Below are 26970 nucleotides of genomic sequence, written 5' to 3'. Positions count from 1 at the left end.
GGTTCAAGTGAGATAATGTATACCAAAGCACTCTACCAGTAAAATATTAATACAAAATTATAAGTATTATTCTAATACGTTTTAGTGCTACTGTCATGTGCATTATTATGAAATGAGTGCTTACTTTCAAAATATTGGTTCAAAAATATCAGAATCTCTTGTTAGTAGAGTAAGAGAGCCCTTTGAATTTTGGGATTTTCCTCTTCACTATGGAACTCACTTAAAGACATGTGAAGACATATTTGAGCCCTAAATAGGTTTTGTTTTTTTTTAGTGAGGAAGATTCGTCCTCAGCTAACATCTGTTGCCAATTTTCCTCTTTTTGCTTGAGTAAGATTGTCCCTGAGCAAACATCTGTGCCAATCTTCCTCTACTTTGTATATGAGATGCCACCCCAGCATGGGATGATGAGCAGTGTGTAGGTCTGCACCCGGGATCCAAACCTGGGAACCCTGGGCCACTGAAGTGGAGCATGCAAACTTAACCACTACACCACCTGGAAGGTCCCCATAAACAGTTGTTAATTGGAAAGTTCTCAGACTGGTTTAGCAACTTTGAGAAAAGAACCATTGCTGGCGTTTCTGAGGATACTTCTTTCCAAGATAGCTTTCTTTCCTGCCTGGGTTCTGAACAAGTAGAGAAAGAAAGAGTAAGATTTTATTACCAACATAGGTATAACCGGAGGATGTAGCTTGAAGTGAGAGGCAAATGAATCAAGATCACAGAACCCCAGAACTGGCCGACCCCTTCCGCCTCCCTCAGCCATAGGGAGCGCTTCCAACTCAGAGACCAGCAGTGGAGTCAGGCGACCCACGGGCAGCCCGATTTATTCTTTCCAAATGCATCAATCAGATAAGCCACTTAGCCCCCTTGGGGACAGAAAGTCCAAGAGTTTCTTAGGGAAAATCCTTCCTCATGAAGGCCGGGAATGAGGAAAGACATTTCTCTGTAACACCTTCCATTGAGGATTTAGGTTCATTTCAGCGAGTAAATATGAATCTATTACTATATAGAAATGAACCAAGTCAATGAGGCTTGTACACCACTGAAAATTGCTTTCTTCCAACATTTTAGAAACCAAATATTTAAAATTTGTTATAAAAAGGAAAAAGAAAATCTATCAGGCAGCATACTATAGACATAACAAAACCGGTCTATGTTTCGTGAATATGCATGAATAGTGAAATACGTATACTGTGTGTGAATAAACGTATACACATTTACTCTGAATCTCTGTATATGTGATCACTGCAATTTTATTTTCAGCATTTGCAGACTCAGAAAAGTATACAAAAATATACCTGATACTTTTTTTGGCCCACTCTTATGAATACTTTTATCAGTATTTAATAATTAGATCCTTGAGCTGATTATCAACTCTGATGAGGAAAATCAGGACGCATGAATACAAAACACGTATTTTTCTATGTTAGAACCCTAGCCATCACGTATGTCTAAGTTAGTATCTTCTAGGATTTTTATTTCAAAATATGCATTGATCTTACCAACGAGAGCAATACTTACCCATGTTTTCCTTCCGCTGGCTCTGCTCTCGTTCCTCCTTCCCTCCTGGAAACCCTCCTCCACTTTCAGTGTTCATCGATTTTGCCAGATCCTTCAAGCCCGTGGTTAGTTGCCACTTCTTCCATAGCATACTCCCTAATGCTGTGCTCTCTTTTGCCTCCGAATTCAAGGAATACTTTGCCTCTGGCTCTTTTGTGGCACCTGCAGATGTTTCTACCACGACATGACATGTGCGTTACGGAAAAAATTTGCATTTGGTGAAATCAAATGCAAAAAATAACAAAGCTTATGGGAGCACAGATTTGGAGCAGAAGACTCAAAAGCTTCGCAACTTCTAACCAAAGCAAAAACCATCATTGGTACCTCAGAAGATGACATGGCTGGCCCAGGCATCCACTGTGTCTGGAAGCTGCCTCAGGTTATGAAAACATCACATAAAAATACAGGCTTTTTGGAGGGGAGACATTACAAATGGAAATGGCATCTCTGAACCATTGGGCTGCTGTTAGGGGGCCCCTGGAGGAAGGGCAACCTTCCCCATGTGAGAACTATGCGTGGATGGGGTTCTGCTCTCTGGGAAGGGAGCCCTGTGTGTAGGCACTTGTCTAAAATTGTCTTAAAATAGACCTGCAAAGGGCTCATGCTTATAAAATTGCAAAGCTGCAAGATATTTTCTTAACATTATAATTCTATTCCCAATGTTCCAGATCCTTATGCCTACAAGAAACTGTACAAAACCGACCACAGCTTCTACATTATACAGACACTTTCCCCTATTTATCAATTGCAGATGATTTAATTGGTGCAATATTCTGCTTTGAATGAAAGGTACTGATAGGTTAACACTTAAGGGCATAGGGAAATCTTGAAATGAAAGACAGACATTCAGAAGTTGAAAGTTGGTTCTTTAAAAATATTATTAAAATTGGGGCCAGCCTGCTGGCAGCACAGTGGTTAAGTTCGCGTGCTCTGGTTTGGTGGCCTGGGGTTCGCGGGTCTGGACCTACCACCACTTGTCAAGCCACGCTGAGGCAGCATCCCAAATACACTAGAGGAAGATTGCCACAGAAGATTGCCATGGATCTTCCTCACACACACACACACACACACACACACACACACACACAAATCTGAATATATAATTAAAATTAATGCACCCCTAGAGAAGGACTGATCGAGAAAAAAAGAGGTTAAAATAAAATGTATTCCAGGAAGTTTAACTTACGTAAAATAGACAAATTTCTTGTAAAACACAACTTATTCAAGAAAGGCAAAATTAATTCATGGTGATAGAGGTCAGACTAGAAGTCATGCTGAGGAAGGAAATGGCTGAGAAGGGGAAGGAGGCGGACTTTCGGGATGTGTTAACTGTTTTATATCTTGATCTGAATAGTGGCTCCTGCGTGTACACATATGTCAAAACTCCTCACGCTGTGGAACTGAGATTTGTGCCTTTATTGCATGTATGTTGTAGGACAAGTTCAGGCTCCTCTGAGCCCTCTTCTCCACCAGGCCTCATCCTTGGCTTGCAAAGAATCTGGGTTTTAGCAAAGAATCCTGCTAAACCAGTTTACAGAAAACTCCCCCACTCTTGATATCCAGTCAAGCTCCTCTTCCCTGAGCCTCGAAGCCTAACCACGTTCCTCTGAATGATTTCCTAGCCCCTCGCTCTCCCTGCCTATTGGCTATCACCCCCCACTGGTCCCTGTGTATTCAGAGGTGAGTTCAATCTCCTTATTGCAACCATCTTGACTCCTATTGCTAAAATCTGGAATAAAGTCTTCTTGCCCTTCTTAACAAGTGTCTACGCAATAGTTTCTCTTTTAAATACAACTTAATATAACGTTTCTAAAAACAGTCATAGAATCTTAAGCCTAAAGGACAAGAACTATCTTCTATTTGCCTTTGTCTTCCTAACATTACATTAGACTCTATCTGTTAGAGGAGTGAGGGCTTTAGGATTTTAGGAGTTGGGAGTATTTCAGATCCCAACTTTGTCACTATTTAAATGTATGACTTAGGAAGAGTAAGGTGATTCTCTGAGCTTTGCTCCCCTTATCTGTAAAATGCGAATAGTAACGTCTACCTTATAATTGCTGTGGGTTAAAGTGAGAGAACAAACATAACGCACTTTGAACAGTGCCCATCCCAGGATCACAGGATTAGGGCGACAATTGTTGTTTGTACTCTTCATATAAAAAGTTAAGGGACAAGATTTTTATAACAATTACTGAGTTACACTCCTGAAGATGTCAAAGTAGAGAAGCATGATTTGGGATGTGAATGTCTTCAGCCTCCCAGGATAGCCCAGTATGGCGAGAGATGGAGGCAGCCACACGATTGTGAGAAGACACCGGGGTGGTGGAGACCTTTGATGGCATGCTAGCTCTGTCTGGGCATCTTTGGAGTTTAGCAAATTACTGAGGAAACTACTATGTGCCTGTGTCCTTACTGGTAAGCTGGAAATAATAGTATATATCAGTGGGGTGATGGGAGTATTGAATGAAATAATTGGTATTTCACAATTCCAGGCCCACGGCAATCACTCAATAAAAGTAGTTAGCTTTATTACTATGATTCTTATCGCTATTATTTATTGTTATTGTTATTAGAAAGGCACCAGATTCCCAGTAGTAGGCCTGCCTTCAAGTTCTCAAGTCCTAAGTAGGACGCATTCTTATTTCTGGTTTCTTAAGTGAGGAAAATCTTATCTACTTGGGGAAAAAGTAAACATCTGCCTGATAAGAAGAACACGTTTCAGAATCTATTGTCTTACAGGATTGTATGCGACTTTTTTTTTTTTAAAGATTTTATTTTTTTCCTTTTTCTCCCCAAAGCCCCCCAGTGCATAGTTGTATATTCTTAGTTGTGGGTCCTTCTAGTTGTGGCATGTGGGACGCGGCCTCAACGTGGCTGGATGAGTGGTGCCATGTCCATGCCCAGGATTCAAACCAACGAAACACTGGGCCACCTGAAGCAGAGCATGTGAAATTAACCACTCGCCCACGGGGCTGGCCCCTGTATGTGACTTTTTATAATCCTGCAAAAAAGTAGATTCTGAAATGTGTTCTTTTTACCAAGCATGACTTGTTGACTATCTTCTAAGAGGTGCACGGAACAGCTCTGTGCTCCAAGGCAGCTGGGCAGACTCCACTGACCTTCTTCCCCTGCTCTGGTTTGACTTTCACACACAGGCATGCTCTCAAAATCAGGAATTCTCTTAAATATCCGGCTGAGATAATGCAGACGAGCCTGAGAAGCCTGAAGAACAAATACTATCAAGAAACAGTAGAGGCAACAACATCTTAACAGGACTCAAAAAACAAACCTAAACAGGAAAATGTGAGTGAATAGGGCAGTATGAACGAGGCTAGCTCTTATTAATCGTCAGATAAACTCAAATTCTGAACCATCCATGATTTTGACAGTTATTTTGAGAACTAGTGAAGAAGCAGTCCTAAGACTAATACACTGGGCCTGATATCTTAGATCCAGCTGCTCCTGAACGTTTTTCATCTGCCTCGATAACCCTGGGTTGGGATATGATACACCTGTAAGCAATAATGTTTTACCAAGGCAATGATCCTTATATAAAATATAGGGGCAGGGAGATGAGGTATGCATGTTCCACAAGAGGAAGCATATGCTTTTCATCTAAGCCTTTTTGAAGCATGTGAAGGCACCTATTATACATTCTTGTGCTCTCTTACTGGGAATGTAAGAGACTCTTACACAGGCATGGACATGGCCCACACTATGTGGAGGAATGAGGTAGCCCACAGTTCGGGCTGATTAGTGGCACCGTTACGTGTTTTGCTCTGAAAGTCATCTGGGTCTGAGGAGGGCGACATTTCACAATGTGTCCAAGTGTGGTCTTAACGTTTAGTTAGTCAACGTCTGACACAGTTCCAGACACCAGTGCTAAAGGAGAGACTATGTGGTTTCACCAACATGGCTCTTCCTTCGGACCATGCCTAGGAATGGAAAGTAAAAGACCAGCTTTTCAAACTCAGGTGACCTTGATTGCTCTTCCTGGCTCAGCCGACTCCCAGGCTTGCTTCATGGCTCGGATTTCATCTGCTCGTTCGGTATCTTTTTTCACTTCAAAAGAATCCGCTTCACTGTGTTCAGTGACCAACCGCAGAATCCAGTAGGGTTTATTTGGGTCTTCTTGTTGAGAGTGGGCAGTGGACATCTGCTAAAATAACATAAAAACCTTTGAGTCAGATGCTTTTCTCCTTTCCAATGGGTCTATATTTTACCCTATGATCCATAATTTCACTAAGTGTTCACTCAAAAGAAATGAAAATATATATTCACAAAAAGACCTGAACAAGAACATTCATTACAGCCTTATTCATAATAGCCAAAAAAAGGAAATGATATAAATATCTATTAACTGATGAATGGATAAACAAATTGTAATATGTTCATATGATTGAATCCTACTTACCATTAAAAAGTAATAAATTATTGAAGTATACCACAGCGAGGTTGAATCTCACAGGGAGATATTATACTGAGATAAAGAAGCTGAGCACAAAAGAATACTTCTTGTATGATTCATCGGCATAAAATTCCAGAACAGGCAAAACTGTTGCCTGAAGGTGAGGTACGGGATGACAGAATCCACCCCACAGAGGTTTGAGGGAATTTCTAAGCTTAAGGAAATGGTCTATAATCTATACCTTGACAGAGACATGGGTTACATGGTAAATGCACTTGTCAAAAGTCATTGAATTGTACAGTTAAGATTGCTGCATTTCACTCTATGCAAATTTTACCTAAAAGCTGTAAACAAAAAAAGTTCTAAATGACACTTAGGCTAACTCATAGCATCTCTTCATAAAAATGAGGGCAGGAATAGTTGATTATTTCTGAGTCTGGATACACTTGAGATATATTCATTATGAAAGTGAACGACATTTTGAGGTTTCATAGGATCACTTTCATGGACCACAGGCTGGGAGCAGATTGCCACAAGACTTGAAAATGTCTAGATAAGTGAGGCCCATTGGTGCCAATCTGGTAGTGGGAAAGGCTTGACTCAGATGTGGTTACTAGCAGTCTACGTAAGCTGGGCAATGTTAATTATCCATCTGAAATAATACAGGTGAGGAAGCAGGGATTGGTGAGGGCACCGAATAAAGTTTTCCCATGCAGTTTTATTTTAATGTTACCAAAAAGATCTTCCAGATTTCTACAATATTCCCCTAATATTCTGATGAGAACTTAAATCTCACAACTGGAAATTCTTCTATTTCTTCCTTTTAAAACACAGTACATAAGCTTTTACCATCTTTCATATTGCTTGATAAGTGAGTTTATCAGAAACTTCTTTGCGATCAAGTTTTGATCAGAGGAGGGAACACTGTGCAGACCCAAGGGTGGGCCATATGTCTTATAAGAATTAATGGATTGAGTTAAGCTTATTTGTTTTAAATTTTAATAGTTTAATTTTGCTAATGATAAGAATATTTTTAAGTGAATTCAAATAACTGATTTTATGCCAGTGAAAGAGAAATTCAAGCTACATTTAGCAAAATTAACACAGAGGATTATCTTGAAGTTTCAAGGGAAAAAAGTGGTTGATTGGAATTTCACCTATGTTTTTTAATTAAACAATATTGAAATAAGCAAATTTTGAGTAGAAAATTGTATCTGGTTCTTTTATATTTCAAATGTAATAGTCCTTTGATAAAGAAAATTCCATTTTTCTTCATCCGTGTAGATGATATTACAATAAAAGGCAGCATTTGGATTGCAGAATGTAGTGAGTGAAAATGTAAGTTATGTAAATTTAAGAAGAAATTAGCTTTTCCAAATGAAATCAAATCAATGATTAAATAAATTCAACATGATTATGGTGACTAAAGTGAGAATATAAAGTATAATATGATGGTTTTCAGTTTCTTGTTTGGCACATATATTAATAAATTTTCAAACATTAAACAATATAATACCAATATCTGCTAGAACCAACTAGCACAATATTAAGATTCTTAAAGCTTAGTTAATTGCTAATGTCATAAAAACCTAATTCCCATATGAATTCTGTCACCAAAAATACCTTCTGTGCTGTGCAAAATGGTCCAAGCACTGTATTTGTCAGGAATCCTCGGAATTCATGAGTATTTCAAAGTTAACTCATGCTGACCCTCAATTCTTTATTAAATTTGGTGGGTCTCCTGAACAAGTTTCATTTTTGAGAATATATGCATACATTCATCACAATTTTGAAAAGAATGGAAAGTCAGTTTTTAGGTTTGTCCAATGATTAATTTTCTGTAGAATTGTTTTTTTCTTGATTCAGTATTTTTTCAACATTCTTTGCAATATTTTTCACTTTTCTTCATTGCTTTCTATGTACTTCAACCGTTCCAACTGCATCTGATCAAGTTTTTCATTTAGACTTTCATCTAGAGATATGTTTTCACACAATACAGGACTGAATCTGAAATAAGTGTCAGGAGGTAATAGGTTATCGAGTATTACATGGACTTCTATATCTGTAGCACTGTTGATGACATTAGGCTGTGTGGTTTTCAAGCTCATGTATATCATGGTGCTTCTCATATACTCATAACATCCAATGTCCAGGGATGCTATGCACTCTAATGGGATGTCTGGCCAACACTTACACTCATGCATTGCTAATGCTGAAAGGTTATTCAGAAGAAAACCTCCATCTTGATGGGGATCGTTTCCCAAAAGCACACTCTGCACAGTAGCCTGAAGCAGCAGGTGGAGCTCTAGTGGCCTGCCACAGTTTATACTGACAGCCTCCCAAACAGTGAGAGTTGACTTCAGGAGGGTGACCATAGTTTCTGAACCTGCAAACTTTTGGCATTACCCCACTTTATACCATGGGACTTGATGCTGCTACCTTTGGACATATGGACTTCTTGCTGTTTCAATCATGAGTGCATATCCCATTCTATCCTTAAGAAAATTCCCCACATTTGACGGTCATAAAATGCATGGCTCCAGCTCATTTTGACCATTCCAACAGCAATATTTTGTGAAAACACATGTGATCCTAATTTATAATAACTGCCTCATGTTTGTCCAGGGGCATATGAAACAATCCCAACATGAAAGCTAATATGGCACCTGTGCTTACACCAGAAATGCAATCAAAGAGCTGACAGCTGGCTTTCGAGTGCGTTGAACTGACTTTCACCGTATCTGAAGAGCAACTGCATCCCTCACTCCTCCGTCATCAATTGTGAGAATTCAGATACCTCTTCCTTTCGCTGGATTTGCATAGCCAATTAAGGCCAAAATTTCTGTCACTGCAGCCTGAAGAGTGCCATCCTTAATTTGTCTCAGTCATAATAAATATGGAGTAATTCTTTCCTTGGAAGCCACTCCTTTTCCTTCAGGAAGTTCTGGAAGATGAAAAGTCAAGTTCTTCAACCCTGTTAATGCAGAGCTTTGAATCAGGTGTCCTCAGTGCTTGACCTAACGCCCAAGTTCGGTCATCAAGACAGTAGTCCCCGCTTATCCTCGATGTCTCTTTCTGTGGTTTCAGTGACCCGTGGTCATCCACTGCGGGCTTGGAACATATTCTCCACAGTTTTGGGGGACTACTGTACTGCCCCGTGCAATCTTTTCTCACTGAAGAGACAGATGCTATTTCTCCTCTGCTTTTTTGTTTTTGCTAACAGACTGCTCAGGGTTAATCGCCTCTTCCTGTTCTTCAGATTGACCCTTTTGACTGAATCCTATTTTATTTTGGAGACAAGTCCACCCACGTAACCCCCTACTAAAGCTTGTACACCTTCAGTGGGACAAGGAGGAAAGTCAGCAGTGCTTCGTTTAGTAGAAACCGGGAGACCCTGAGGGACTTGCAGGCTTGTCCACAGCACATAGAGAAGATTCTGAGCGCAGCTTCTTACCAGTCGGGACGCCGGGACACGGAGAACTTGTTTTTACTTCTTCAAAGTTCTTACCTTCAATTTCTGAATTGTCCTGGAAATGTTTATTCTCCTTTTTTGAGACATTTTGCCCTTACATTTGAAGCAGGAATTAATATGGCTTGATAAAAAGTAGAACGATTCTCCAAGTTTGGTGGTCATACCGTTCATGTTATGAAAAGACTTTGCCTACTTCTATCTTCATCTTTATCCATACTGTGACTTTTCCTTTCTGGAAAATTCTTTTGTGTTGATTTCACACTATGTTCTTTCAGAAATTTGATGGTTTGTTTGATGTTTTTATGTTTTAACCAGCCACTAACTATGTTTCTTAATTTTCAAGAGCTTGATTTAAGTTGAACTAAATGTGAAACCATTTCATTCTGATTGCCTAAAACAGCCTTTGAAATAAAGTTCAAAGTACTTTTAAAATGGGACATATGAATGCTCACTCTTATAAGACTCTTGGGAGCAGAAACGCTAAGTTTCAAAATTCCAGTATGTAAACTATGGTTGTTTGGAGAGTAACAGTGCTGGCTGTAAAACTCTGCTTCCCTTTGGGTCCATTTACATCTTATTTTGCTCGTATGAAAACCTGTGGTAGACTGATGTCACGTATCCTCCCATAATGTTTCGGTGAACACAGGAAACGCATTTGCTTGCTCTTCCGCTTCACACAAAGGCTTCTTGCATGATGAGATGTAGGATGCGACCGCTTCTGCAGCAGCGGTAACTTGCCCTTTCCCCACTGTGGACATTGACTGGGGCTGGCCTGCGTTGGCTGAGCTCCCAACACTAAAAGAAGGGCAGCAGCCCGGGGGCCACCCCATCAGTTCCATCCCAACCCCAGCAAGTCAGGTGAAGCTTATTTACTTCACAGTGTTTTCACGGGTAGACCCCAACTACAAAATTAAATCCTGGAAATGCAAGTGGACAGGTTTTTCCTTTACCCAAGTCTGGGATAATTGATCATCATCTCTTCTCCTAATTTGTTAATTTTCCTTTATTGTCCTTTAGTAGTGGTACCGACATCCTATTCAGTTAATCCAGCTGCAAGCCTGATAGATATCCTTTGTTCCTTCTTCCTTACCACCCACTCGAGACTGATAACCACCTACCTCGTTTGTTTCCTAGACAGTTCTTTATTTGTCTCTTCTTCCTTTCTTTTGAGTTATATCTCGTAAGCACATGCTCTTTCGCCTGGACTTCTGCTGCAAGTTCTTGAGTGTTTTCCCCATTTCTAGTCTTTTCCCCATTAAATTCATACCCTTAAAAGCCATTGGGGTATCTGAAATGTAAATCTAATCATGTCAATACACTTCTTAAACCCCCCACATCCCAGCCCTGCTTAGCCTAAGAGGTGATCACAAATGGTGGGAACAAGTTGTCCTCATAGGCATTTTGTTTTGAGTTTAGTGGTTTTATTTCCTTAAACGTTCTCCGTTTTGTTTTTTTTGGAGGGGAAGATTCACCCTGAGCTAACGTCTGTTGCCAATCTTCCTCTTCTTTTTTTTTTTTTTTCCTCCCCAAAGTCCCACTACATACTTATATATCCTAGTTGTAAGTCATTCTAGTTTTTCTTTGTGAGCCCACCAAAGCATGGCTACTGACAGATGGGTGGTGTGGTTCTGTGACTGGGAAGTGAACCCAGGGCACTGAAGCAGTGAGTGCCAAACTTTAACCACTAAGCCATCAGGGCTGGCACAAGTTTAGTGCTATTTTTTATTTTTTGGTGAGGAAGATTGGCCCGAAGCTAACATCTTTTGCCAATCTTCCTCTTTTTGCTTGAAGAAGACTGTCGCTGAGCTAACATCTGTGCCAATCTCCTTCTATTTTGTACGTGGGACATCACCACAGCATGGCTTGATGAGTGGTGTGTAGGTCCAGCTCTGGGATCTGAACCTGCAAACCCAGGGCTGCAGAAGCAGAGTGCATGAACTTAACCACTATGCCACCAGGCTGGCTGCTCAGTTTAGTGTTTTTAAATAACTTGAATTTGAGTATCTTTAAGCCTGTGCTTACATTCCTCAAATTTGCCACCTACATCCTCTTCCTTACCTCTAATCATTGTAATTACCTAAGTGACCATGAAGGAATTTGGAATCATGACCTCTGGGCTGTACATAGAATCCAATCCTTCTACTGAGGCTTAAAGGCCCTCCTCCATCTCACTTTCACTTACTTCTCCAGCCTCATCTCTCATACTTTAGAGCTTCAAAAAAAAAACCAGATTGTGTTGGTTTTTGCCTTATGATATGTTTGCTGATTGACTCGGTTCAGGATTTGACTCCTCTAGGAAGAGGCTGGAATAGGTACCTATTCTTTCTCTTTTCCTTTTTTGGTGAGGAAGGTTGGCCTTGAGCTAGTATCTGTTGCCATTCTTCCTCTTTTTTTCTTGAGGAAGATTGTCGCTGAACTAACATCTGTGCCAATCTTCCTCTATTTTGTATGTGGGATGCCACCACAGCATGGCTTGATGAGTGGTGTGTAGGTCCATGCCCAGGATCCAAACGCACAAACCCCAGGCTGCTGAAGTGGAGTGTGTGAACGTAACCACTATGCCGCTTGACCAGCCCTGGTACCAGTTCTTTCTAATACTGCACATACAGTATCCAACATTAAAACTCTCTGTTAACCTTCAGTCTCTTCCATTAGATTACATACTAAAAGTTCAACTATTGCTTTTTGATACTAAACTAGGGAAGGCAGCCTGCAGACAGTATCCAAGAAATGTCCTTATCTAGATCGTTGCTGGAATGAGGGAGATAGAATTTTTCAGTTATGTCCTCAGGAGAGATGGGCAAGTAGGGACCCAATGGACCTATATGTATTAAGTGACTTCAATAAGAAAAAGTACCACACTCACCTGAGGCTCAAAGCGAGGTGCTTGTTTTTCTTTGGCTGTCTTTTCTTTCTCAGAAGACTTTTCTTTGCCTTTTCTTGTTGTTTTGGAAGTTCCTGAAGATTTTTGCCCCTCGCTGATAGCATGGGAATCTGGGCTTCCCAAGGTAATTAATTCCTCATGTTTTTCTCCATGAGCTAGAGAGAGATGAAAATGGAAACCAGTGAGTCATAATATAACAATAATATCATGTCAGGTAGGAACAGAGGAAGCGAGTCAGAAAAAGTGTTAGTCAAAGGGGTTTGGATTTCTTTTCTTTTTTTAAACATTCCTTTCATAAAGATTTGTGTGACTTCCTTTTATAAAATTGAGAAATAATTCACATACCATAAACTCACCATTGAAGTGTGCAAATTATTGTGTTTTGGTATATTCATAAAGTTATGCAAATATCACCACTAATTCATTTCCAATCTGGATGCTTTCAGTTCATTTTCTTGCTTAATTGCCTTGGCTTGTATCTCCAGTACGATACTGGATTCATTTATCTCTGCTTTAATATTTATTATTCCCTTCCTTCTATGTGCTTTGGGCTTAGAAGGCTCTTCTTTTTCTAATTTTCTAGTTTTCTAAGGTGGAACATTAAGTTACTGAGATCTTCCTTCTTTTTAAATGTAAGCATTTATAGCTATTAATTTCCCTCAGCACTGCTTTCACTGCATCCCATAAGTTTTGGTATGCTGCATTTTCTGTTTCATTCATCTCTAAATATTTCTTAATTTACCTTATGATTTGTTCTTTGACCCATAAGTTAAGAGTGTGTTGGATATGTTTGTGTATTTCCCAAATTTATTTGTTAAGGATTCCTAATTTCCTTCCATTCTAATCAGAAAAAATACTTTGTATGAGTTCCATCCTTTTACACTTATTTGGACTTGTTTTATTGCTTTACATATAGTCTATCCTACATAATGTTCCAAATGTACTTGAGAAGAATGTGTTTTCTGCCATTGTTGAATAAAGTGTTCTATAGATATCTGTTAGGTCAAGTTGGCTTATAGTGTTATTCAAGTTTCCCATTTCCTTTTGATTTTCTGGCTAGTTATTCTATTTATTATTACAAGTGCAGTATTAAATTTCCAAATATTAATGTTTAATCATCTATTTCTACCTGAAGTTCTGTCAGTTTTTGTTTCATGTATTTGGAGCTCTGTTTTTAGGTTAATATATGTTTATAATTGGATTGGCTCTTTTACTCTTGTAAAATATTCTTCTTTGTCTCTGGCAAATGTTTTCTGTATTAAAGTCTATTTTTTCTGGTATTAATACAGTAACTCCAGGTTTATTTTGGCTACTGTTTGTATGGTATTTGTTTTTTTTCCAACTTTTGGTTTTCAAACCATCTATGTCTTTGAAACTGAAGTGTGTCTCTTGTAGACAACACATAGTTAGATCACATTTTTGTTCCCCATTCAGCCAGTCTCTGTCCGTTAACCAGGGAGTTTATTCAATTCATATTTAATGTAATTACCAGCACAGTAGCAGTTATGTCTGCTTTTTTATTATTCCTTTTCCTATGTGTCATATCTTTTATTTTCTTCTATTCTTCTATTACTGCCCTCTTTTGTGTTAAATAAATATTTACCACTGTACTATTTTAATTCCATTGTGTTGTGTTTGTTTGCTATACGTTTTTAGTTATTTTCTTTGTGGTTTCCCTGGTGATTACAATTAATGCCTTAATTTATAACTATCTAGTTTGGATTAAAACCAATTTAATTTCTGTAGCATACAAAATCTTTGCTTTTCTATAGTTCTGTCCCCCCCTTTATGCTGTTTTTATCACAAATTTCATCTTTTGCATTTGTGTCCATTAACAGATTTATAATTATCCCTTTATGCTATTGTCTTTTGATATGGATAGGAGGAAAATCAGATTTACACACAAGAAATACATACATATTGAGTTTTCTATTTATCTCTGTAGTTACCTTTACTGGTGCACTTAATTTCTTGATATGGATTCAAGCTACTGCCTAGTGTCCTTTTGTTTTAGCCTGAAGATTTCTTGTAGGGCATGTTTGTCAGTGGCAAATTTTCTCAGTTTTTGTTTTTCTGAGAATGCCTTAATTTTTCCTTTATTTTTGAAGGATAGTTTTTTTGGATATAGAATTCTTTTTTAATTTTTTTTTCAGCTCTGAAAATCTCATCCAATGGTTTCTGGTCTCTACAGTTTTTGACAAAAAATCTGCTGCTAGTCTTATTGAGGATCACTTACATATGACAAATCGTTTCTTTATTGCCGCTTCCGGATTCTTTATCTTTGTCTTTAGATAGTTTGATTATACTGTATCTACCTATGGATTTTTTTGAGTTCATCCTATTTGGAGTGTGTTTAGCTAGCTGAATTTCCAATTGATGTTCTTCATCAAATTTTGGACATTTTCAGCCATTATCTCTTCAAATAGCCATTCTACAACTTTCTCTCCTCTCCTTCTAAGATTCCCATTATGCATATTTTGGTGTGCATGATTGTGTTCCACAAGTCTCTGAGGATTTGTTCCTGTTCCCTTTTCTTCATTCCTTCTTTTTTAAAATGTTCCTCAGACTGGGTAATCTCAATTGATTATCTCCCATCCTGGGAAGAAGGCTTGTAACTGAGTTGGTTTTGAGTCAGCCTTGTAATTGAGGCCTTCCAGGATATCACCAGACAAGTCAAATAATAATAAGTCTTTGGGAATGAGACTTTAAAACAGACCCAGTTTACTTTTACTCTTTCTGATGGCTGCCAACCAGCATCAGAAATAGAGGATATTATTTTTCAAGGTTACTACCGAGCTGGAGACCAGTGGATGAGACTAGGGCAAGTTAACATGACATGTACCTCACTGTTTTTAAAGAGATTTGGATATTTTTCTTGAATACAGCCTTTGCTAATTTCCAGAGTTCCAAAAAAGTTGATTCTGATCATTTCTGCCAGCTTTTTCATTGTTTTTATGGAGAAGCTAATTTTCATAGTCCTCACTCTGCCATTTTCACTGATGTCCCCCTGGATTCGTTTGATTATCTGAACCTCGTGTATTACCTCTGCCTGTTGTTTGTCTGGGGCAGAGTGCTGAGAGAACAAAGAATTCACAGAGGCCAGGTCTCTCACGGTTCCTGGAGAACTTGCCATAAGAGCATGGAATTACAAAAAGCTCTGTGGAGGAAGGTGAGATTCCATTCTAAGAAGCTCAGCTCTTGAGTGTAATGAGTATGACAAGTCAAAAATGGACTGATTTAACTTGTGAGCAGAAAAGTGAGAAAAATGAGACCGCAGAAAGAGAAGAAGGTTATTTAAATAAGAGGAAGGACAGGACGTAAGGGTAGAGATGATGAGTCATAGAAACTGGATCAAGAGAAGAAGAAAGAAGAGTTGAAAACAAAGATTTTTATAGGAAGCCACACAGTAAAATCATCTTTTATCAAAAACCCAGGATAAACCGTAAGAAAGGCTGCAGAGGACACATTTTCTCCTTGGTTTTTTGGTATCATTGGTCAGCCAAAAACTTTGAAGTTGAAGAAACATTACTTGCACGGCAGTGAAGCTCCCTCTCAGAGCCTCCTCATGCTGCCCTGCTTCACACAGATGGTACGGTACCAGACCCTCATGTTAAGCCCAGTGTGAGGTAACTGGGCTTCAACCAGTCTCAGTGGCTGCAGGCGCCATCTCAGCTTCTTGCTCCAATAAAATCCAAGTCCCAGAGATCTCAATGCCAGCAGAGTCAGTAGTTAACTGCATTTTAGAGTCTCACTTGTGGCCAGTACTAGGAAAAAAAGAACCTCATAAAAACCGGAGTAGGGGGCCGGCCCAGTGGTGCAATGGTTAAGTTCGCACATCCGATTCGGCAGCTGAAGGTTCACTGTTTCAGATCCTGGGTGTAGACATGGCACCACTTGGCAAGCCATGCTGTGGTAGGCGTCCCACATATAAAATAGAGGAAGATGAGCATGGATGTTAGCTTAGGGCCAGTCTTCCTCAGTAAAAAGAGGAGGATTGGCCGATGTTAGCTCAGGGCTGAACTTCCCCCCAAAAAATAAAATAAAAAATAAAATAAAATAAAAAACTGGAGTAGAAGAACTCATTCTTTTCAGCTTGGGCTGCCAGACAACTCTGGTACCAGTAATGCTGTGCTTACTGTAACACACAGATTCAATCTTGATGAATGTATAAATCACCCAGGGAGCCTGTAAAATGTAGATCTCAAAGCCCAGACCCCAGAGATTCCAAATCCTTAATCTGATATGGGGGTGAGGAATCTACAGCTTTAAAAACTACTAATTCAAAAATTATGAAAAATGCGGCCCCCACACTGTACATTCATGTAGCTGGCAGAACTGTAGAGGAAACAACTATTGGAATAAACTAACATATCTCTTGCAGAGAGGAAATGCTCAGGGAGTATCTTTTGATAAAATGAATTCATAAAAATCTTCAGCATTATGCCTTTCGGTTTCCTCTTACGTCATCTTACATGTACCCAGAATACACTAGACAGAAATCTTCAGTGGATAATGCAACTTATAAAAATTATAGAAATGTAATTTTGAATTTATGATTAAAATTCAGTGCTTAGATTTATAAATACAAGAATTAAAAACTGGTTGGGATTTGAACATTAACACAATTTCTAAACTAGAATACTTGTTTAGGACAAAGTGTACGTTTGCCTAACATAATCACACTGGGTAAATATAAACAGGAATATATATACATATATGGTATTTAATAATGTTTTGTTTCTTCAAAGACCTTGAATTGAGAATGATAAACAAAGTTTATATGTGTTTTTGCAAAGAGATTAGATCCTCAAAGTTGCAGTCCAGTAACACTAAAATGTAATATATTAGCAAAAGGACTTTAAAATAACGACATTGCTAATTACAAGGATATCACTAAGTACTACTGGCTCAAGGTCCTCCAATTTCTATTTCCTTAAGTGAAAGTCAGCTGTCTTCGTAAGCAAGTTTTACTGAAACTTAGATATTGAAATGTAACTAAAGGTGGCACTGTTGCCTCATGTAACCAGAAACCAAGCTTTGTAAAAATTTTTGACACAAATATCTTAAATTGTACATAGCTAGATTTCAGGCCTTACTTTTTATTATGGGTTATACAGGTGAGAATTTTTGAAAAAAGCAATAAATTACATATTTTATTTTTCATAGAAATTAAATGTTGAGTTTAAATGAATAAATGGCGCAACATTTCCATGGACTTCAGGATGCACGTAAAATTTTAAATTACAAGGCTGGCCCCGTGGCATAGTGGTTAAGTTCAGCAGCCCAGGTTCATGGGTTCAGATCCTGGGTGAGGACCTACACCACTCATCAGCCATGTTTTGGTGGTGACCCATATATAAAGTGGAGGAAGACTGGCAACAGATACTAGTGCAGGGCTAATCTTCCTCAGCAAGAAAAGAGAAAAAGAAATTTTAAAATTAGGTCACCAATGTGGTAATGAAAAAAAATACTTGACCAATTTCTTCTTGATATAGTACTTATAATTGAAACTAAGCTGTTATAATGTGAAGACATTAGTAACTTAATTTTTCTAAAATATATCATACCCTAAAAATCAAAGTTTTTAGGTTCTGTGTTGTAAATATAATTGGCTCATAGAAGTTGATATATTGATATGTTTTAGTTTGAACAAAGTGGCTACCTAAAAATCCACATTTATAAACATGATATCAGAGACATGATATTAGAGACTATTTCAAATTCAAAAGTTGCTTAACTTTGAAAAAGATTGGCCAATATATTCTTTCAAATAGAAAATCTTCCTGGGTCATTTTAAATAAAACTTAATTCTGAATTTCATTGCTTGCTGCTTTTAGCAATTAATGTATTATGCAATGCAGGTGTAATTTAATTTTAGCAGAAGCTCATTCACACATAAAATTGTCAAATGTAATGTCAAAAAAGAAGACATATAATTATTCCTGAAGACTTATTTTCTGGTTGGAATACATGATAATGATAATACCATTTTCTGAGTGCTAGTAGGTTCTGGGAACCTTGTATATATTATCTTGAACCTTCCCAACAGCCTTGAAAGATAAGAGTTATTATTCTAATTTTATGGGTGATAAATAACCTGTGTTCAGGCAACTAAACCTAGGGTACTTTATCTGCTATGCTGTATTTCTCCATTTAATATTGACTTTCTTTTAAAAACTTAATTCATATTATTAATTTTGTACCATTACTCAATTCTATGTTTTTACAGTATTCTATTTCACGCATTATAATACTGTGTTCCTCTCACATATTAATATTTTTCTTTTGTTTTCCTTTAAGATTTTAACATGTATTGATTAATATACTTAAATGTATTAAATATGATAGCTTGTGATAGTGGTTTGTTTACTGGAAATCCATCTGTGTTGGACAACTTGAACTTGAGAAACAATAACTCTTAAGGAAAAATATAATCAAACCCTTTACACAAAGTTTTATGTTCACTGAAGAAATATAGACAGCTCCCTAAATAAATACATGTATCAAGGACGCAATAAAGATCTGAAATTGACACTACCATATATATATATATTTTTCCTTTTCAAAAGACCTTGCTGGATCATTAATTCTGATTCAAGATCCTAGTTCTGGCAGTCACTAGCTGTGTAACCATGGGCAAGTCACATAAATGGTCCGCGCCTCAGTTTTCTCATCTGTAAAATGATAATGGTAACAGCATCTGCCTTGTAGGTTTATCGTGAGGATTAATTGGATCAGTATATGGAAAGCCCTTAGAAAGCATCTGGCAGAAATGTTAGCAGCTACTCCCAGCACCGCCGTCACGACTGTGGCAACACTGCTGGCTGGGACGTCTCTACAGAGCCGACAGGGTACACTGGAAAGGTTCTGGGCTTTAGTAAATCAGATCTAGGTTAAAATCTTCACTTTGCCCCTTCTAGCTTTGTAAACTTAGGCAAATTATTCACAAAACTGAAGCCTCATTTCTTCATCTGTGAAATCAGGGTGGTAATACCTACCTCCCAGAGTTTTTGTGAGAATTGTAATACATGAAAATACTTAGTAGAGTAAGAGGCATGCAATAGTATTAAAAGAAACCATAATTGTATTCATTGAACTTCTAGGTCTTTCCAGAGTTTTCTTTTTGTTTACAAAATAAATGTATATTCTTTTAATTTTTTTATTAAAATAGCATGTGCTCATTTAAAACTTCTGGTTTTTACATTTTTAATTTTAAATTTAATTTTCTTTTTAGATCCTGGAAAATGTAAATGAGAAAGTAAGATTACTAATACTTCTACTGCCCAGAAATAATCACTTGAACATTTTTGGTAAATACTCTTCGTTTCTTTTTCTGTGCACACCCCTTTCCCTCTCCCATCCACTCATGTATTTTTGAAGAGTGGTAGCAATTTAGGGTTGCCAATGTCTAACGGTAGACAAAATCCTCATATTAACAATAATGCATCTGTGTGAGCTAAGCTTAGGCAGACATTTCTGAATCTTTCTTCTCCGCCATTTCTGACCTAGAAGGAGAGGGGAATGGCCTTGAATATCCAGACATGTGCACAGGGTTTTCCTTGTTCCTTTGTTTGTCATGCTCATCTGACAAGAATCAGCCTCTCTTTGGCCACACCTGATGCCTGGTGGGTGGTCCTGTGGGTCAGGTGTGTCTAAAACGGGCTCCTGGGTCTCTTCTGAGACACATTCTCCTCACCACTCCTACTTCCAGGGCAACAGTTCATTTCCCTTGCTTGGTATTCTTCAAGACTTCATGGTACAAAGTATTCCCCCTGACCCCTCTATTTCAAAGGGTCATTTCTTCTTTTCCTAAATACCCCAATTTACATAATTTCACATAATTCACACAACTTACATACATTGGAAACAAATTTCTAATTACTGAAGAAAATATACATGAAAATTTAAAAATATACATTTGACTGGACTTAAGGTATTTTAAGGTTTTTTGCACCTTTTTAGACATTAGAAGTTTACTTTGGAGAGATGAAAAGAAAGCAACTCATTCACTCTTCTAACAGCGTTGTATTACATGGTGCGATCTTTCCCCGAAAACCTGAAATGTCACTACAAACTTTCCTTCCTTTATCACTGCATGTTCTTGTATCTCTTTGAACGTTATTCAGAAATAGGACATTATTCAGAAATCCTGTGAACAAGATCCTCAGTTGAACTTAATAGAGATTGTTTCCATTGTTTTCTTTTCATGACTTATGCTAAGATTATTTATTGCCTATCTTGTGGGATCTGAGTTCACATTTATAATTGCTATAAACAGCAGTAGCGTGACTATTTTTAGCTTATCGAGACAGGCATAACAGAATATTGTAACATAGAAGTCAGAAGTATAAAGAACCACAGGCAACTCATGGAAGAGCCCACATATGGAAAAAAAGGGGGTTTGATTCTCATTCTGATCTACTAAAATCCTTGGTACTCAGAAATGTAATGTAAAATCTACTGGTACTGAGAATTTTCCTTGAAAAGTAAGAAAAGAAATCAGAATAGCTTAGCCGAACACATATAATACACACATGCGTACACACAAAACTCTGCAGTTTCTCTATTATTTTGATGTATTTCTATAATTGTGAATATTTTATTTGCACATGGATCTTTAGCATAAAATATTTAATCCAATAGGCATCAAGCACATACTGTCTACTTCTTTACGGGAGGGGGACACAAAGCCACCTAATAATTTGCACCATCCATTATTTCAATCAGATTTCCATTGACTCATACAGAAAAAGAGACCTGCACTTTTCTGGCACAGTAAGAGGTGTTCCTTTGGACTACAGGAGGTGAAGATAATGACTAACCTCAAGGAGACCGAAAGTGACAGCTGGCAGGAAAAGAATATAGAGAAAGAGAACATGGGAAGGTGCAAAGGGGAAAATAAATAAATAAAAAGTAATGGCTTTCCCCCTTTATTTTCCATTAGAACGTTGTAGGTGTGGATGGTCGATTCCAAAATATTTAAAGAACTCAAATTCATAGCTGTGGGTAATCCGTAAGGCAGAACTAGAGAGAATTAATTAGGTGGGGTCAGGCAGGCTTCCTGGCTGAGGACCCAGAGAAGAGCACTGACTTGAAGCACGGGCCCAGGGAGCCTGCCACAAGGGCAGTGAGAGCAGAAGCCAACGGCCTTGCATCCCCGAGGGGCAGCTCAAAGGACGTGTTCAGGTCGAGAGGTGGCCTGCAAGGAGTTTTCAGTGTCCACATGACGTTTATTCATACATTAATTGTGTTCTCTTCGTGTAGACAAGAATTCTAGATTGAAGTCTTGCCTGCTCCATATTTCAGATACTTTCAGTGGTGCTGGGCAATGGGGGTGTTGCCTGCTGGAGGGGAGGTTGAGGCAGAATGAAGAGACACCTCAGCAAAATTCATACTCCGTGAGTTTACCTAGGGCATGCGCGAGAGGGTGTCTGCCCGGCTTTACGTGTGTATCACCGGAAAGCAGCAGCACAGCCACTGGTTCAAAGAGCAAATTTTGGCCCCGGGGGCACCTGAGCTCCTGCCCTGCGGGTTATGCATACAACAGATAGGAACAGCAAACAGGGGGCCAGTATTGGCTCTGGTGCTACCCCTTTCTCTGCGGGTGTCCGTGTTAGACGATGATAAGGATCACACACTTTCTTGCTGACCCTGACACGGCCCCAGAATCTTTTCAAGACAGCAGCCGGGTCACCATTACAATTTAAACTCTCCTGCTGTCCCTGGCATAGCACGTTCATGCATTTGTCTCCTAAACTTTTACTAACAGCTTCTCTCTGGTTCAGGAGATACAACCATGAGGCTGAGGCAGACAGAATCCCTGTGCCAGAGAGAGGGGTCCAGCGGGGGAGGCAGACGGGTGAAGGACTCCCGCAGAGTGCCATCTGCTCTAGGGTCACACACTCGATTCATCTAAAGGAAGTGGGGACTCTCAGGGTCATTTACTTTTATAAATTTTCTTTGAATTCTATGTCCTACACTAGAATCTGTTCCTTCTAATAAAGGTTTAGCTCAATAATAAGAATTTTCTCCTAACTTCGGTAATAAACAAACCTCTACTAACTCCTCAAATGGTCAGGTCCATGCAGATTGTACAAGCAAGCAAACACGTGAACACAGTTTTCGACAATTAGTGAATACGGGCAACAGTAATAAAAGTATCCTTTCATTCGCTCACTCAACATACGTTATGGCGTGATTACGGTGTGCATAGACTGCACTACAGGGAACGCAGGAGATCAAACAGGCAAGAATCTACAAAACTTCTTGGCCTGAGGAGCTTGCATTCTAGTAGACAATAAATGAGTGAAGGAAACTGTCTGTTAGAGGATGACCTAAGAATTTGTATCTTGATCAGAGGTAGGATGTACAGGCATTAAAAATTCTGGAAAATAAAAAAGCAAGCTTTGACGGTGGTTCCCATGGGTATCTGAACTGGGATTATGGAATCCAAGAAAGAATGGAGGCTTTTACTTTTTACGCTATGCCCCTTGTTTTAAGACTTTATTTTTTTAGAGAAGTTTCAGGATCGCAGCAGAATTGAGAGGAAGGTACAGAGATTTCTTCCTCTACACTCCCTACCCCTAACATGTACAGCTTCCCCATCAGCAACATCCCCTCCAGAGTGGATGATTTGTTACAATTGATAACCCTACATTGACAATTCATAATCATCTAAAGTCCATAGTTTACCTTAAGGCTCACTTTTGGTGTTGTATGTTCTATGGGTTTGGAAAAACGTGTAATGACATATCCATCATTATAGTATCATACGGAGTATTTTCACCTCCCTAAAACTCCTCTGTGCTCCACTTACGCGTCCCTCCCCCACTTCAACTCCAGGCAGCCAGTGATCTTTTCTTTTTTTTTTTTTTTTTAAAGATTTTATTTTTCCTTTTTCTCCCCAAAGCCCCCCGGCACATAACTGTGTATTTTCCGTTGTGGGTCCTTCTAGTTGTGGCACGTGCAATGCTGCCTCAGCATGGCTAGATGAGCGGTGCCTTGTCCACGCCCAGGATCCGAACTGGCGAAACCCTGGGCTGCTGAAGCAGAGCGCGTGAACTCAACCACTCGGCCATGGGGCCAGCCCCCAGTGATCTTTTTACTGTCTCCATAGTTTTGCCTTTTCCAGAAGGTCATACAGTTGGAATCACACAGTATGTAGCCTTTTCAGATTGGCTTCTTTCACTTAGTAATATGCATTTTAGGTTTTTCCATATCTTTTCGAGGCTTGATAGCCATGTATATACCATGGTGTATTTATCCATTCTCCTACGGAAGGACATATTAGTCACTTCCAAGTTTTGGCAAATATGAATAAGGCCGCTATAAACATCCATGTGCAGGTTTGTGTGTGGATATAAATTTTCAACTCTCTTTTTTCAAATTTCATTCAGATATAATTGCCATATAACATAAGTTTAAAGCGTACAATATAATGATATATGTTTATATTGTGAAATGATTACCACAATAAGTTTAGCTAACATCCTTCACCTCACAGAGTTACAAATATTTTTCTTGTGATGAAAACTTTTAAGATCTGCTCCCTTAGCAACTTTCAAATATAGAATACAGTGTTGTTAACTGTTGTCACCATGCTGTACTTTACATCCACAGAACTTAATTATCTTATACCTGGAAGCTTGTACCTTCTCACCACCTTCATCCATTTTCTCCACTCCAGTCCCCTCTCTGGAAACCAGCAACTACTTCTATGTTTCTGAGTTCAATTTTTTTAGAATCCACATATAAATTAGATCATACAACATTTGTCTTTCCTATATGACTTATTTCACTTAGCATAATGCCCTCAAGGTCCATTTGTGTTGCTGCCAAAGACAGGTTTTCCTTATTTATATGGCTGAATAATATTCCATATGTATATATACGCAATTCCTTTATCCATTTATCTTTTATGGACACTCAGGTTGCTTCCATGTCCGGGCTGTTGTAAATGATGCTGCAGTGAACATGGGGGCCCAGTTATCTCCTTGAGATAGTGATTTCATTTTCTCCAGATGCATGCCCAGAAGTGGAATTGCTGGATCATATGGTAGTTCTATTTTTAATTTTTTGAGGAACCTCCATATTGCATTCCATAGTGGCTGCACCAATTTACAACCCCACCAACCGTGCACAAGGATTTCCATTTCTCCACATCCTAGTCAATACTTGCTATCTCGTCTTTTTGATAATACTCATTCTAACAGGTGTGAGGTGATATCTCATTGTGATTTTGACTTGCATTTCCCTGAAAATTAGTGCTGGTGAGCATCTTTTCATGTACCTGTTGGTCAGTTGTATGTCTTCTTTGGAAAAATGTCTATTCAATTCTTCTACCCATTTTTTTTTTAATGAGGAAGATTTGCCCTGAGCTAACATCTGCTGCCAACCTTCCTCTTTTTGTATGTGAGCCACCACCACAGCATGGCCACTGACAGATGAGTGGTATAGTTCTGCACCCAGGAAGTGAGCCTGGGCTGCTGATGCCAAACTTAACCACTAGGCCACAGGGGCTGGCCCCTCTTCCACTCATTTTTTAATCAGATTAGATTTTTTTACTATTCAGTTGTATATGTTCTTTATATATGTTGGATATTAACCCTTTATCAGATATTTTATTTGCAATTATTTTCTCCCATTCCATAGGTTGCCTTTTCATGTTGTTCATGATTTCCTTTGCTGTGCAGAACATTTTTAGTTTGATGTAGTTCTGCCAGTTTATTTTTGCTTTTTGTTTTGGTGTCAAATGCAAAAAATCATTGCCAAGACTGATGTCAAGCAGCTTACCCCCTATATTTTCTTTTAGGGATTTTACGGTTTCAGGTCTTATGTTCAAGTCTTCAATCCATTTTGAATTTTTGAGTATGGTATAAGATAGGAGACTAGTTTCATTCTTTTGCATGTGGCTGTCCAATTTTCCCAGTACCATTCATTGAAGAGACTTTCCTTTTGTCATTGTATATTCTTGGTTATTTTGTCATAAATTAATTGACCATATACGCATGGATTTATTTCTGGGCTTTTGATTCTGTTCCATTGGTCTATGTGCCTATTTTTATGCCAATACCATACTATTTTGATAACAATAGCACTATAATATAGTTTGAAATCAGAGAGTGTAATTCCTCCAGCTTTGTTCTTCTTTCTCAAGATTGCTTTGACTATTCAGGGTCTTTTGTAGTTCCATACAAATTTTAAGATTTTTTTTTTTCTATGTCTGTGGAAAATGCCATTGGAATTTTGATAGGTACTGAATTGAATCTATTTATGGCTTTGGTTAGTATGGGAATTTTAAAAATATTAATTCTCCCAATCGATGAACATGGAATATCTTTCCTTTATTTGTTTTCAATTTCTTTCATTGATGTCTTACAGTTTTCAGTACACAGACCTTTCACTTACTTTGCTAAATAATACCTAGGTATTTTATTCTTTTTGATGCAATTGAAAATGGCATAGTTTTCTTAATCCTTGTTTTGATAGTTCATTATAAGTGTTTCCAATACAATTGATTTTTGTATGTTGACTTTGTATCCTGCAACTTTATTTAATTCATTTATTAGTTCTAACAGTTTTTTGGTGGAGTTTTTAGGGTTTTATACAAATAATATCATATCATCTGCAAATAGACAGTTTTAATTCCTCCTTTCAGATTGTATGCCTTTTATTTCTTTTTCTTGCCTAATTGCCCTGGGTAGGATTTCTAGTACATTGTTGTAGGCAAGTGGCAAGAGTGGCCATCCTTGTCTTGTTCCTGATCTTTGAGTATGATGATAGCTGTGGGCTTGTCATATATGGACTTTTTATATTAAGGTAAGTTCACTCTATATCCATTTGTTGAGAGTTTTTATCAATGAATAGATGTTGAATTTTGTCAAATGCTTTTTCTATGTTTATCAAGAGGACCATATGATTTTTATCCTTCATTTTGTTAACACTGGGTATCACATTGATTGATTTGCAGATGTTGCACCATCCTTGCATCCCTGAAATAAATTCCTCTTGTTTACGGTGTATGATGCATGTTTTTGGGGGGAGTGGAGGAAAATAGTCCTGAGTTAACATCTGTTGCCAGTCCTCTTTTTGCTTGAGGAAGATTGTTGCTCAGCTAATATCTGTGCCAATCTTCCTCTATTTTATGTGGGATGCTATCACCGTGTGGCTGAACAAGTGGTGCTAGGTCTGCATCTAGGATCTGAAACTGTGAACCCCAGACCACCAAAGCACAGTGCACAAATTTAATCACTATGCTACCAGGTCAGCCCCCATGATGTTGGACCCTTTTAATTACTGAATTCAGTTTGCTTGTATTTTGTTGAGGAATTTTGCATCTATGTTCATCAAGGATATTGGCTTTTAATTTTCTTTTCTTGTGGTGTCCTTATCTAGTTTTGATATTAGGGTAATCCTGGCCTAGTAAAATGAATTTCGAAGTTTTCTCTTATCTTCTATTTTTTCTTTTCTTTTTTTTTGAGGAAGATTAGCCCTGAACTAACATCTGCCACCAATCCTCCTCTTTTTGTTGAGGAAGACTGGCCCTGAGCTAACATCCGTGCCCATCTTCCTCTACTTTATATGTGGGATGCTTGCTACAGCAAGGCTTGACAAGCGATGCATAGGTTTGCATCCAGGATCTGA

The 26970-nt window shown here is 38.4% G+C and overlaps 1 protein-coding gene and 1 pseudogene across 4 annotated transcripts in view; both read right to left on the bottom strand.

Annotated features, from left to right (window-relative positions):
* Positions 1-26970, bottom strand: part of ADGB (androglobin) — a 172883-nt gene that overhangs the window by 13120 nt on the left and 132793 nt on the right. Inside the window, exons 30-33 of one of the 4 annotated variants that reach the window (XM_070506834.1) lie at positions 12310-12482; positions 5543-5722; positions 4602-4785; positions 1525-1737 (exon numbers count right to left, since the gene is read on the bottom strand). In XM_070506834.1, coding sequence (XP_070362935.1) covers positions 1525-1737; positions 4602-4785; positions 5543-5722; positions 12310-12482 — 750 coding nt within the window. The remainder of the gene's footprint in view (positions 1-1524; positions 1738-4601; positions 4786-5542; positions 5723-12309; positions 12483-26970) is intronic. The other 3 variants (XM_014850646.3, XM_070506839.1, XM_014850647.3) reach the window with 3 other exon arrangements.
* Positions 7334-10244, bottom strand: LOC106837225 (calcium-independent phospholipase A2-gamma-like; annotated as a pseudogene).

Source organism: Equus asinus, chromosome 1 (genome assembly GCF_041296235.1).
Source record: "Equus asinus isolate D_3611 breed Donkey chromosome 1, EquAss-T2T_v2, whole genome shotgun sequence".
Taxonomy (NCBI): Eukaryota; Metazoa; Chordata; class Mammalia; order Perissodactyla; family Equidae; genus Equus; species Equus asinus.
Note: the sequence above shows the minus strand (reverse complement) of the source record. Positions and strands in the feature narration are given on the sequence as shown.